We start from the raw sequence: 15026 nt of genomic DNA, 5'->3' as shown, positions 1-15026 counted from the left end.
TTGAAATTATTTTTTTTAAATGCAAAAATCAAAAACTCACGATTTTTTGAAGAAAAAAAAACATGAAAATATTTATATCTTTTTTTAAAATTAAGTTTTTGAAAATCGGCTTTCGTCATGCACACAGGATCAGTTTAACGAGTCTTCACTAAAATTTTGAGCCGATTTGGTCAAAGCAGTTTCGAGATATCATGGCACCCGTTTTTTGAAACTGTTCACTTAAAATAGCTATATTTTGGCAACGGTACATCCAAATGTCTTCATATTTATTTTGTTAATAAATAAAAATGTACATTTCAATGCCCTGCAAAAAGATTTAAAAAAAGTTTAATTGTGTGCTCATGATTACATGCTCAGATTACATGTACGCAACCCCTTAACTGAATCACAGAGCTTATGGGATTTGGGCTATATGCAGGGTTACCAGGTCAAAATTTGAAAAATCTGGCAAAGTATCGATTAAAAATCTGGAAAAATCTGGCAGACGAAAATCTCAAAATTCTGAATGATGAAGATGAAGGAGGATATGAATTAATTCTTAAGTCAGTAGAATTCAGATTTTTTTTACTGATTTTATGGCCTAAAAAATGTTGAATTAACAGTTACTATAAGAAAAACTCATTCTAAATGTTATGATTTTCAAATAAATTCGCTCATTTTAATCAAAAAGTTGTTCAAAATGGGCATTAAGTGATAAATCTGGTCAAATCTGTCAATATCTGGCACAGAGAAGGGTGAATCTTTATTCTGGCTGAAACTTAAAAAATCTGGCAATCCCAGATTTATCTGGCAACCTGGCAACCCTGACTATATGGGAGACATTGGCGATAGTCCTATGAAAAATCATCCAAACTTCAAAAAATTATAATGTTTTGGAATCGGGATGATGTGAGCTATCCATTGCAAATAAAATTACATGATAATTTTAACAAAATACGTATTTTTCCTGTGTTTTGAAATTGCATTTTTTCAAAAATACTCCAAATTATTGTTATTGCAATATGGGAATCAAATGATTGGGAATTTTTCATACATTTCGAATGCAATAACAACATTTTTTTAAATACTAAAATTTTCACAAAACTACGTATTTTCGAAAAAAAAATACTCAAAATTTCAGTTTTTCACAATATGGGTTTCCAATGATCGGGATTTTTTAATACATTTCGAATGTAATAAAAACATTTTTAGAAAATAATAAAAAATTTCACAAAACTACTTATTTTCGAAAAAATACTTATAGTTTTTTTTTTACAAAATGAGCATCAAATCATCGAGACTTTTTCATACATTTCAAATGTAATAACATATTTTTTTGAAAAAACTCAAAATTTTCACAAATCCACGTATTTTTGAAAAAATACTCTAAATTTCAGGTTTAAAATTTTGATTATTTTTTTTCGAAAATACGTAGTTTTTTGAAAATTTGGAGAATTTTTAAAAAAATGGTTATTACATTTGACATGTTTGATAGAATCCCGATCATTTGATACCCATATTGTAAAAAACTGCTCCTAATATGCGGTGCTAAACCGAGGCATGACTGTATGCAAAATTGCGTATAGTGAGCGTTTCGTATCCTTAAACGATTTACAAAATCAAAAAATCAAGTTGTGGTAAAAAATGGAATTAAAAACGATTTAAAATTGATTTCTTCAAAATAAATCTTAAATGACAAGTATACTGCCAACACATGTGGCAGAAGTAGGTCAGCTTAACATTTCCCACACCATTCACAAAGAGTCCCCATGTCACCGGAAAGAGAAAGAAAATCCGCGGAAAACATTCGCGTTTCGTCCAGCTTTTCAAAGCTCACTCATCGTCGATAGGCTGACTCCGGTACCCAGGGGTCACATAAATCAAAAGTTCATTTACCAGGTCCACAAAACAAAGCCGCGCTACCTCAGAGGTCCAACTCCCTCTCCTTAAGGGTCCCGCGCTGCCGGGAGAAGGCTTCTGTGTTGACGACCTGAGAAAGGCGCAGACTCCACTATGAACTAGAACCCTCCAACAATGCCGAACGATGATTTACGAGGGACCTACAAATCTTTCTCCTTTCTTGTACCGTCCGGGACGGGACAATCGGCGCTCGACAATGTAACAGGAAAGTAACAGGACACCCCCATTTTTCTGGAATGTGTGGAAAATGAGATGCTATTTGTGCTTGGGACCCTCGGCGGGTCGACGAGATGAATGGGAATTGAGTACGAGATGGAGTAGGTTCGGCTGGAATTGTGAAGCGTTAGACACGGTCTGGGATTAGGATAAGTAGTCTTTTGTCGCTTGAAAGAGTTGTTATTTTAGGAAGATATATGATATTTATTAATCATTTGTATGATACAGAAGATTTAAAAATGTTTTGGAAATACAACGCTCATCTTCATAGCATCGCATGCCTTTTTTACATAACTTCATAACAGCTTCAGCTCAACCATCGGCTTCAAGCATCTTTTGTAAAGTTTTGTAAAGGGCTTACTAACATACTCACTTAACTATCTAACACTGCTTAATGGCTACTTAAAGCTTACATTTCCTTCATTTTCAATCGCACACAATCCAAACAAACTCAAATTACACATTCGCACACTATTCGCTACACTTTGCTCTTCGAATCACGTCCAACAACTTCAAAGTCTAACCTAAACTTTTTCTCACCTTTCAGAAACGTCGCGAACGAGGTCGCATCAGCGTTCGAGGGGTTCGTCTGGTTGAGCCAGCGATTCTCCACGGCGAGGGAGGTGATACTGCGGCGCCTGATGTGAGAATTTGCTGAATTTCACATTAGAAAAAAAAATAACAACTGCAACTTCTTCGTCTCTCAATTTTAGGGTTACCCGTTCCAAGTAGGGTACTGCGAGAGTGACGGCATCTACCCCGGGACGACGCTGCCCCAGTACATCCTGTACCTGGTCGCGGACAGCGAGAAGGAGCGCACCGACTGGATCATCTCGATTCGACGGAGTGAGTAGCTGCTCTTGGTGTTGTCATTTTATTGTTTATTTTTTGATTTTTTGAGCAAACACTGTCTAACTTGGCTGATTCCGATTTGTTTCGATAATAAAAATGTTTGATTTCGGATTTCTAATCTTGGTTATTTTACAATTTAAAGAGATTTTGCTATTTTCCGTACGTCGCTTTACGGCTTTTCAAAAAACACGAACAATAACGTTTTCATTGATTTTTACTGTGGATTTTCTAAATATTTCATTGAATTTGGTTATCGAGTCTCGAGTTCACAGGATTATTTTTTAATTTACGAAAATCACAAAACTTTAAGCCGTGCCAGCCAAGAAGGGTTAGATCGATTTTGCTAAAAAAATTAGATTCTTTCAAATTTTGATAGTATAAGCAAAGTAGCTCTATCAAATTTTATCATGATTAGAAAAAGTCTACTTTGAATTTGTACTTTTTTGTGTAGGGTAGAGTAGTCATCAATGAGACACGGGGAACAATGATAACATAACTCTCACAAGTCGTAGTTTCAACTAATCAGGCTCATATTTGGGGGAAAGGTGTGTCTACTGGATACACGTCTGCCATATTAGTGGCTTTGGTTATGGACGCTCCCTTGAAAAGATATTCATAAATGTTTGATTCTGGTGTGTGAAAGTAAATTATGGACAAAACATATTTTTTCGCTCGTAGGCTGCCATTTACACCAAAACTAATATTTCTTCAAATTTCTTTCGACGTTCCATAGGGATTGAGTTGGGCTACAATGTCCTTTCATTAGATTTTGCCAAAATTTAGAATATACCCAGAATCCAGGGCTGTCTCATTGTTCCCCACTCATTTCAGCCAATGGGTAACAATGAGACACTTTGATTTTTCTTAATGAAACTTTTCAAAATCGATTGAAATCTTTCAAAACATGAATTAAAAGTGATTTTTGGCATATTTATAGAGTTTAAACTTCATTTAACCAAAAATACAAAGTTATAATTATTATTAATATATGGATTTTACAAAATTCAAATACTTTTTAGTGTAACTTTTGTTAATAAAAGTTTCATGTTGGAAAAATTGCTCTAAAATGTTCAAGGCAAGTCACCTGCAATGGAACAATACAAGAACATGATATTTTACTAGAAAAATTATGATTTTCGTAGAGTGTCTCATTGTTCTCCAGCTGTCTCATTGTTCCTGCCAAGTGCGTCTACAATGAGACAGTTGAATAACTCTGGCTGTAGATGTCGGATCGATCTGATATTTTGGTCAATGTTAGAACACATTAAAAGAAAGATAATGCAACAAATAGCTCATTAAAACATGCTGGTGAAAAAAAATAGAAAAATCGTTGAAAATTGAAAACCAAAAGTGTCTCATTGATGACTACCCCACTCTAACGTTAGAGTGAAATGACTCGTACATTTTCTGGCTCAACAAAAAAAGGGATTTCAATATTTAATACAAACATAGATTTGTTTGCCAGAAGATTACTTTAAATATGCTTTAAAAAATGTGTAAGCTCCGTTTTTTTTTTTTTTTTTTTTTTTTTGTTCAGTTTTCTTTTCCATGTACATTCATTCAGTTAAAATATTATTGAGTGTCCAATCACAATCGATGACTTTTCACCTCAATTTTAAATACAAGCAACTTTAATTTATTCATGAAATATTGTAGCTTTCGCTATTCAGTGATTTCAAATGTAGGAGGTCCTACATGTACAAAAGGGAAAAGGGATACCTTAAAACTAACTTATAAACTATATAAAGAGCGGATCAATGCAGCTGAAGACTGCAATGATTTTTGTCGAAATGCATCAATTATCTTATTGGACATAACATCCAAAGTGTCAACTTCGGCTAATTGATGAAGTTCACTGGTGCTGAACCAGGGAGGAAGTTTCAGAATCATTTTCAGAATTTTGTTCTGAATCCTCTGAAGTTTTTTCTTCCTGGTTAAGCAACAGCTTGTCCAGATCGGCACAGCATAAAGCATGGCAGGTCTGAAAATTTGTTTATAAATTAACAGTTTATTCTTGAGACAAAGTCTAGAATTCCTGTTTATAAGTGGATACAAACATTTAATATATTTGTTACATTTAACCTGAATACTTTCAATGTGATCCTTGTAAGTAAGGTTTTTGTCAAAAGCAAGTCCAAGATATTTCACTTGATCCTCCCACTTTAAATTTACCTCATTCATCTTTATAATGTGATGACTTTTGGTTTAAGAAAATCAGCCCTTGGTTTGTGAGGGAAAATAATAAGTTGAGTTTTTGCAGCATTTGGAGTAATTTTCCATTCTTTCAAATAAGAATTGAAAATATCCAAGCTTTTTGTAATCTTCTTGTGATGACACGAAGGCTTCTACCTTTGGCGGAGATGCTTGTATCATCAGCAAAAGTGATTTCTGACATCCTGGGGCAAATCAGGCAAGTCAGAAGTAAAAATATTGTATAAAATTGGACCCAAAATGCTTCCTTGAGGGACGCCGGCACGTACAAGTAGTTGATCAGATTTGCTGTTCTGATAACATACCTGCAGAGTACGATCCGTCAAATAATTTTGAATAATTTTCACGATATAAATCGGAAAATTAAACCTTTTTAATTTCGCAATCAAACCTTTATGCCAAACACTGTCAAATGCTTTTTCTATGTCTAGAAGAGCAGCGCCAGTAGAATAGCCCTCAGATTTGTTGCTTCGAATCAAATTTGAAACTCTCAACAACTGATGAGTAGTTGAATGCCCAAGGCGAAATCCAAACTGCTCATCAGCGAAAATTGAATTTTCATTAATGTGCGTCATCATTCTATTAATAATTATTCTTTCGAATAATTTAGTAATAGATGAAAGCAAACTAATGGGCCGATAGCTTGAGGCTTCAGCAGGATTTTTATCCGGTTTCAAAATCGGAACTACTTTGGCATTTTTCCAACTACTGGGAAAATATGCCAAATCAAAACATTTGTTGCAAATTTTGACCAAGCTACTTAAAGTTGCTTCAGGTAATTTTTTTAATTAAAATGTAAAAAAATGCCATCCTCACCAGGGGCTTTCATATTTTTAAATTTTTTGATAATAGATTTTATTTCATTCAGATCCGTATTAAAAACATCATCTGATGAAAACTCTTGTTCAACAATATTCTGAAATTCTATTGAAATTTGATCTTCAATAGGACTCAAAACATTTAAGTTGAAATTATGAGCACTCTCAAACTGCTGAGCAAGTTTTTGAGCTTTCTCCCCATTAGTTAATAGAATATTATCACCATCTTTTAAAGAAGGGATTGGTTTTGAGGTTTCTTAAGAACCTTTGAAAGTTTCCAAAAGGTTTGGAATAAGGTTTAATTTGTTCGACATCTCTTGCGAACTTTTCATTTCGCAGGAGAGTGAATCTGTGGTCAATAACCTTTTGCAAATCTTTTGAATTCGCTTCAGTGCAGGATCACGAGAACGTTGATACTGTCTTCGACGAACATTTTCAGACGAATCAGAAGCTGAAGATCGTCATCAATAATGGGAGAATCAAATTTGACTTGGACTTTAGGAATAGCAATATTCCTAGCATCCAAAATTGCATTAGTTAAAGATTCCAAGGCTGAATCAATATCAGCTTTGGTTTCTAAAACAAAATCATGATTTAAATTATTCTCAATATGATGCTGATACCTGTCCCAATTAGCTTTGTGGTAATTAAACACAGAACTATTGGGTCTGGTAACTGCTTCATGAGAAAGTGAAAAAGTTACTGGAAGATGATCAGAATCAAAATCAGCATGAGTCACTAAAGGACCACAATACTGACTTTGATTTGTCAAAACCAAATCAATTGTTGATGGATTTCTAACAGAAGAAAAGCAAGTTGGCCCATTCGGATATAAAACCGAATAAAGACCAGAAGTGCAATCTCTGAATAGAATTTTACCATTGGAATTTACTTTTGAATTATTCCAAGATTGGTGTTTGGCATTAAAATCACCGATGATCAAAAATCGAGATCTATGCCGAGTAAGTTTATTCAAATCCCCTTTGAAATAATTTTTATTTTCCCCAGTGCATTGGAAAGGCAAATATGCAGCTGCAATCATAATTTTCCCAAAAGAAGTTTCAAGTTCAATGCCCAAACTTTCAATAACTTTTAACTTAAAGTCACGTAACGTGCTATAAGTCATACTACGGTGGATAACTATTGCAACTCCACCGCCATTTCGATTCATTCTGTTATTGGTTATAACTTTATAATCTGGATCACTTTTCAAATAAGTGCCAGTTTTTAAAAATGTTTCGGTTATAACAGCAACATGCACGTTATGAACTCGTAAAAGTTGAAAAATTCATTTTCTTTCGCTTTTAAAGAGCGAGCATTAAAATTCATAATATTGATGGAATTACTTAGATCCATGATTAAACTTCAGGGTAAGAACAACATCATTCGCAAATTTTAATCCAATCTGGATAGCTTCCATCATGGATGTAGCATTACTCATTGTTTGAATCAAACCAAACAGTGAGTTTTGCAAAAAGTCATTTTTCAAACGTAACATCGCCGAGATCAGAAGATCCCAAAGCGTTGCCAGCAGAAACATTTTCAAATGAAATTTGAGGTACCTGCCCAATTTGAAGATTGGTAGAGGATTTAAAATTCGTGGATGAACCCGAACCCGAAACGACGTTGGCATAAGAAATACCATTGCTGTTACCTAAATTTTCCACGGTAGGGGTATTTCTAGCATTATTCGAGTGAGACAGCACGAACGTTTGATTTAAAGTTGCAGGTACAACCTGACTTTGAGAAAATTTCGGTTTGGTTTTCGGCTGATGCTTAGCACGAGAATCCAAAACCTTTTTTCTGATGGGGCAATCCCAGAAATTTGATTTGTGATTTCCACCACAATTTGCACATTTAAATTGGGTGACTTCTTTCACGGGACAATTGTCCTTGTCGTGAGAAGAATCCCCGCAAACCATGCATTTTGGAACCATGGCGCAATGATCAGTACCGTGACCGAATGCCTGGCAACGCCGGCACTGGGTCAGATTCTGGCCATTACCGCCATGTTTCTTAAAATGCTCCCACTTTACCCGTACATGGAACAAAAACTGAACTTTGTCCAAAAGTTTCAAATTGTTGATTTCATTTCTGTTGAAATGAATCAGATAAAATTGTGAAGTCAAACCAAAGCGATGAATATTCCCGTTTGATTTTTTCTTCATTGGTATTACTTGGGATGGGGCAAAGCCAAGCAACACCTTAAGTTCGTTTTTGATCTCATCCACCGACAAGTCGTTGGAGAGACCTTTTAGGACCGCCTTGAATGGACGAGCATTCTTGGTCTCATACGTGTAGAAATTGTGTTTGTGGTTTTTCAAATAACCAACAAAAGTTTGGTGATCTTGTAAAGATTCCGTCAACAAGCGACATTCTCCTCTTCGACCAAGCTGGAACGAAACCTTCAAATTGCAAGTTTCCTTGCAATTCTTCAGTTGCGTTCGAAAGCTGGCCAAATCGGAGACGGAAGTCACTACAATTGGCGGAGCCTTTACTCGTTTCTCGACGGCAGAAGGCTCAGTACGAGGAGAAGGATCCTTGTCAACAGTTTCCGATAAAACACCGAAACTGTTTGCCAATGGAATTGGAGGATTAACCTCACATTCAGAATCAGAATCAGACCTCAAAAGAGGCTGTTTTCTTTTTCTGTTTCCGTTAGCCGGTTTAGCGTTCAAACGCTTCACCGACGTAACGATCAAATCTTCAGAAGATTTGCGTTTACCTTTGTTTTGACGCATTTTGCAAGCAAAGTTCTCTTAAAAGATGGCTTCGTTTGTAAAATACAACAAAATTTCAGGTGGGGTTAGTCTTGAAAAGACTGTTTAGAATTTTGGAAAATAACTCAGGTAGTCTTTAAAAAGACTGTGAATTTTGTTTGAAATAACTCTGAGCTTAGGTAGTAAAAAATACCGCAGCTCTAGTGTCCGTTCACCACGAAGGTTCGCAAGACACTGTAAGCTCCGTTATGTTTTATGACTTTGCATAACGAGACGGAGGCACTTTCATTATTTCTGTACAGAATTTGATTTAGATTGTTTTATTTAGTGTAAGTTACGGTGAGAAATCTATCATTTTGTTCCTCCAAGTACTTAAGCTAAATATTATATCGATCCTTAAACAGCCTTACAAAACATTTCTTAATGATTTTTAAAACATTTTTAGTCAAAAACTAATGATTTTTAAGGATGAAGATAATATTTTTTTCTGTTAAATATCATTAAAAACATTACAACAATAGCTCTCGTAATTGATTTCCTAGAATTTATTTGGACGAAACATGTCTTTAAACAAGTTTTCAATCTCACACAAGTTTTCAATCACCGCTGTGATCTTTTTTAAAAAAATCAAAGAACACAATCAATCTTCATTTGAAAAACAAATCTGAGAAACATCATTTGATAACCGCCTTCCTTTAAAACAAAGCTCAACACAAGTAAGCTTAAAGTTATAGAATCGGTTTTGAAAATAAGTATACAACAACATATTTAAAATAAAAAGTAAAAAATAGGGATTGCCTGCCTCAAAACAAATTTTCCAAGAAACTTTTCTATTTCAGGACCTTTCTACGGATTTTGTTTAGTAAATGAGAACATTTTAAAAACAAGAAAGAACCTTATTTGTTAAGGTGGTACTGAAATTATTTTAAAATTTTGTTTTCGTTCAGTTTCGATTGAGTTTGGATTTTTAACATGCATAACTTGTTCCTGTCTTTTTGTTTAAATTTATTATTGTATTTTTTTCTGACATCGGCCATAATGTGTTTTTTTTGGCTTAGACCATTTTTATTAGTTTATTTATTAATATGTTCCTTCAAAATGTAGTTTTTTAAAGTTTATGTCCCGTGACTCTGGCTAAAGTCGAGGGAGGGGGGCAAAAAAATAAAAAATAAAAGTTTAAAAATGTAAATTACCAACCATTGCAATAACATTTAATTGAAAAAAAGTGTTTTATAATGTATTTTGCACCTGTCCTGTTGTTTTGCAATCATTAGTTTCCAATATATATCTAAGTATTGACGAAATAAAAAAAAAATTCGCCGAATTTTTTTTCCAGTACTATACAAGAGAATTTCACAAAAATTGAAAATATTTTGAACTTAAACATGAAAAAAATAAAATAAGCACAGGGAAATGCAATTTAAAAAGTTTTCAGCTGATTGTACTCAAAATTTCGTTAAAATTTTGAAGTTTATTGAAAAATATGTTTTTTGCCCCCTGATTTTCGGGGCGACATAAACTTTGAAAAATATTTGCAACGGCCTTATCAAGTTTCCATCAAACAATTGATTCGTGAAAAAAAAAATCTGAAAAGCGGCCAGAAATGTTGCGAATTTATAAAAAGTTGTTCAAAAATCATCAATTGTTTCACACTTTTACATTTTAACACTTTTATTGTGTTATATTCTTTATCAAAACCCAAATATTGGATTAAAACACGATTTTAGCTCTAATTTTTTAATTCGTGGTTTTTATAAACATAGTGAAATTAGCCGCGAATGGTTTTAATGGTTTTTGATATTTTTAAAGTATTTGAGTATTGATTTCTATGTTGTATTTGGGGTAAGTTAGTTATCATGATTTTGCGGACAGCGTCAAATTCAAAGATTTCCTGAAAACAACGCATAATAATAACCAATTTTACAAATATTCTATCAAAAATGGTTCAAAGTGTAAATTTGATCAGTTACCAATTAAAAACGTGATATTAACTGTTGGACTCTTGAATTGAGCTCTAATATTTGAAAGGATCACAATCATCAAAATAGAATTGTTAAAATAAGATCCGGATTTTATAAAATACAATTTTATAAGAAATGAATAAATAATTGAAATGAAAAAAAGTCATAAAAAAATAATTTTATTTTCGAGATAATAAGAAAATCCCAAAATGAAAACAGTATGAAACATTTAAATTTTCGTTGAAAAATTTAAAATTTATTTCAAAATTGTATTTTGAATTTTGAAGCCACAGATTGGAAATACCCGTAGCCCTCCTCACTGTATTTTTGTTTTTTAACTGTTTGTAGCTGTTAAAATGTATTAGGCATTAATTGATACTTTTTCATCAATTTAAGATAAATGCTTATTCATGCCGAAAGTTAAAATTTTCATATACAAAAACAATATTTTTTCAAAATACTTTAAACTGTCAATTGAAAATAAATGTGCAAACAACTGAAATCAAGTGTAGAGTTCTATTTGAAAAGAATGAATAAAATTTTCTTTTTTTTTATTTTTGGATGTTTTTACAACCGCTTTGGGTAAGGGTTTTCAAGAACACTCAAGTAGCAAACCTTTTTTTTTGATGATTGGACCTTTTCAAAAACATTTTCCTGCATTTATTATTACGTTTTTCGTTTACTTCAGCAAACTGTTTTTTGCCATATTATCGGAAAAAACTTATTTTTTGAATACTAATGATAATGTTTATTTAGTTAGGTAAATTTCATGATAATTTGACAGCCGTTTCATTATAAAGATAGCATTCCAAAAGAAAATTTAGGATTCTAATTATATTTATTCAAGATTTAATGACTTGAGTTTTAAAATATTATTTTAATCCTGCAAATCAGCCCTTTTGTAGAATATTTTTTGTATGTTTTCCTTAGTCCCGGGAAAATCCTTAGTATTCAGCGCCTTTCTGGAATATATATTTTTTTAGTTCCTTAGTCCCGTGAAAATCCGTTGATTCGATAGTACCGTGAAAACAATAAATTTTTAGTTTGAATAATTAATTAATTTTTTAAATTAGGTGACACAAACATTTTCGATTGTTTATACGTTTTTCCAGCATGCTTCATGCTCCCTGAAATTTCCATGAAATTTTGTATTTTCAGATAGTGCTCCCCGTGAAAATAACTTGTTTTAGCGTGAAAAATCACTAAGATTAGTTATTATAGAATGAGTTTGTCCAGATTTTACAAAATTCTGATAGAAATGAAACATACTTTTTTTCACAATCTTTTTTTTGTCAATCAAATATAATTACTAACCACAATTTCATATTCTCTCTCTCTTCCACCCCACCAGTCTGCGAGGAGTACAGCCCCAAGTCGTTCCGGTACCACCCGAGCCTGTGGCAGGGCCGCAAGTGGACCTGCTGCAAGAGCCTGACGCGGCGCGCCCTCGGCTGCCAGGTGGCCACAGTATGGCCCGAGTACAACAATAATCCAAGTGAGTGTCCAGGGGTTTATTTTTCGCTTTGTTGTTTGCTCTCCTATCATCAAATTTGAATATTGGCCATTATTAGTACGAATCCGGTTGTTGGCTAAATTAGGTCCACGTTGAACTCGTATGCCTATCGGGGGCATTTGATCTTTTCGCCTACGGCCTGGTTGATTTTTGGATCGATTCGACTGCGGGTATTGACTGTGGCCTCTAAAAACAGGGAGTCGCTGAAAGGAGTTTTGTTGAAGCCACAGACAAATAGACAAATAGATGTTATTTTCTAAATTCTTCGTCTGATATTTTGTTTCAAAACGTCCAAAACGGTATTCAGACAAACTTGGTTCAACTTCCCGAGCCAGCTTTGTCCGATGGTCCTAAGCAGTCATAATTACGCTTAACTATTTTCGGAAATTGAGCTTTAATGAACATGTTGGTTTTTTTTCGCCTCATCGTCAAATACCTGTTATTTCGTGAGCTACCCTGACGCTGATGGTGGAGGGACCTGTCGAACGGTTTCTTGACGGAGTATTTTATTGTTTTATGGAGTGGGGGTTCGAAGCTAATGCTAGCGTAAGTTCCTGATGTATTACGGCAGAGAGGGTCGCGCGCGATGACGCGTTCGAGGGTCGCTCAATTTGGCAGAGTTTGGTGCAGAGTTGCAAATTTGACGAAACTCGTTAAATTTTGGTGTAATCCCGAGCAGGGGTAAATAACACGGGAATACCAAATTTTGGTATTACTTGAGCAAATAACAGCGACCAAAATGTGCCCTTGGTTGCCCAGTAATAGATGGTAAAATACCATGAAATCATACCAAAGTCTTGTATGTGGAAGGGCACAACAATACCAAACCATGTTATTCCAAGGGTAAAATAATACCTCAAAATAGAACCATTTCAATACCAAGTTGAGGTCTTCTGGATTTTTGAACATTGCTTGAATACCAAAACTTGGTATTGCCATGGTTTTAATTTTAGGTATTCCCGCGCCCTTGGAAAATCTTATTTTGGTATTCCTGTGGTCTTCCACAAACATGATTTTGGTATGATTTGATGGTATTTTACCATCTATTACTGGGCAACCAAGATCAAATTTTGGTCGCTGATATTTGCACAAGTAATACCAAAATTTGGTATTTTCATACCATTTTTAGTGCAGCAGTTGCAGTTAGTGAAAAAACGGAAATGATCCATATGCAACAGCCAAATCTACTTCTCTGATGATTCCATGTTGTTCTTAGTGATATTCTTCACCACACCGAATGCATTTGTCATTGATGAACGGCCTGTGCATGAAGTTCTTGAAGATTCTGAAAAATAACAAGATTGAAAAATAAGTGTTATTAAAATAAAACTGGATTGAAATTCACCAAAATTCAATAATCTTTCGATTGACTCGTTTTTCAAAGTACATATTTGGTTTTTTTTTCAAGTCATTTTAGCGCCAAATTAATTATTTTGTCAAAATTGGTCAAAATTTTCCCATAGTTTCAGAGAAAATTGATGAAACCTTTCAATACCAAAATAATACCAAAATGTGCCATCCTGACTTAGAAAATTTTCCACAATTTCAAGTCATTTCTGTAGGAGGTATATCAAAAATGTTTAAAATCAAGTTCAAAATTTCCGGTTTTCAATGAAAGCATTCGCTTTGAGACATCATTTTAAAGCAAAATTAATTATTTTGTCAAAATTGGTCAAAATTTTCCCATAGTTTTAGAGGAATTTGATAAAACACTTTAATACCAAAATAATACCAAAATGTGCCATCCTGACTTAGAAAATTTTCCACAATTTCAAGTCATTTCTTTAGGGGGTATATCAAAAATGTTTAAAATCAAGTTTGAAATTTCCGGTTTTCAATGAAAGCATTTGCTTTGAGACATAATTTTAGCGCAAAATTAATTATTTTGTCAAAATTGGTCAAAATTTTCCCATAGTTTCAGAGGAATTTGATAAAACACTGTAATACCAAAAGAATACCAATATGTGGTGTTCGACCATTGACAAATTCTGCAATTTTGCAATATCAAAACAATACCTTAAATTGGTATGATGGCACATTTTGCTCTTGCATAATCATTAAGACAAATTTTAAAGGGTCCAGGAATACCAAAATTTGGTATTGATACCAGAGAAAGGTATTATTACGCATTTCCCTTGTTATTTACCCATGCTCGGGATTAGCAAGACTACAGTTTGCACGTGGATGCGGAGGGCATCAATTTAATATCTCGTTGGAAGTGCTTTTTGGCGGTGTTTGAATACACTGCTGAGATAATTAATCTTCCCCGATAGCCTCTTAAAATTCAACCAGCAAAAAAAAATCCACTAACACTAGCAGGGCAGATTTGAAACGGGATCGTTGGCATCACTTTCGCTTTTTTGCTGCCTCACGGCAGTAGATCGAAGGTTGAAGAACGGTTTGTTATTTGTCTAGTTTGTCTGTGAGTCTGGCTCTGCTAGACAAACCGTAATCTGGCTAATTACCTGAAGCCATAATAACAGACATTAATCCGTGGGGATTATCAGTATGGTGTTCCTGGGAGGATGTTGGGTTCTGCTCGGTACATACACCCAACTGGCAGTCGCATGATTGTGATGCATGGCGGCATGAAAGTATATCAGAATCTGCATGAAATCTGTCCTCATGCATTTTTTGCGATATAGGAGTATGACATTTTTGCCCGTTACCGACAATTATCGACATTACCGACGGATTTTTGGTTGTATTTCACAAAAAAAACACTTAGCAGAACGAGGATTGAACCACCAACTTCTTGGTTGTTGATCCGACACGCTACCACCGCGCCATGGACGCTTGATGAAAAGTGAGTGAAAGAGCACCAACATATGCTTCT

General features: G+C 34.2%; 1 protein-coding gene across 3 annotated transcripts in view; it reads left to right on the top strand.

Moving 5' to 3' along the window:
• The window catches only part of LOC6031736 (tyrosine-protein kinase Btk29A), a 180325-nt gene that overhangs the window by 40115 nt on the left and 125184 nt on the right, over positions 1 to 15026 (top strand). For all 3 annotated transcript variants that reach the window (XM_038252649.1, XM_038252648.1, XM_038252646.1), the window contains exons 3-5: positions 2663 to 2758; positions 2829 to 2961; positions 12029 to 12172. In XM_038252649.1, the coding sequence (XP_038108577.1) occupies positions 2663 to 2758; positions 2829 to 2961; positions 12029 to 12172 (373 nt within the window). The remainder of the gene's footprint in view (positions 1 to 2662; positions 2759 to 2828; positions 2962 to 12028; positions 12173 to 15026) is intronic.

The sequence above is a fragment of the Culex quinquefasciatus genome, chromosome 2 (assembly GCF_015732765.1).
Source record: "Culex quinquefasciatus strain JHB chromosome 2, VPISU_Cqui_1.0_pri_paternal, whole genome shotgun sequence".
Lineage (NCBI taxonomy): Eukaryota > Metazoa > Arthropoda > Insecta > Diptera > Culicidae > Culex > Culex quinquefasciatus.
The sequence above is the reverse complement of the archived record's forward strand: the minus strand, read 5'-3'. Positions and strand labels throughout refer to the sequence as shown.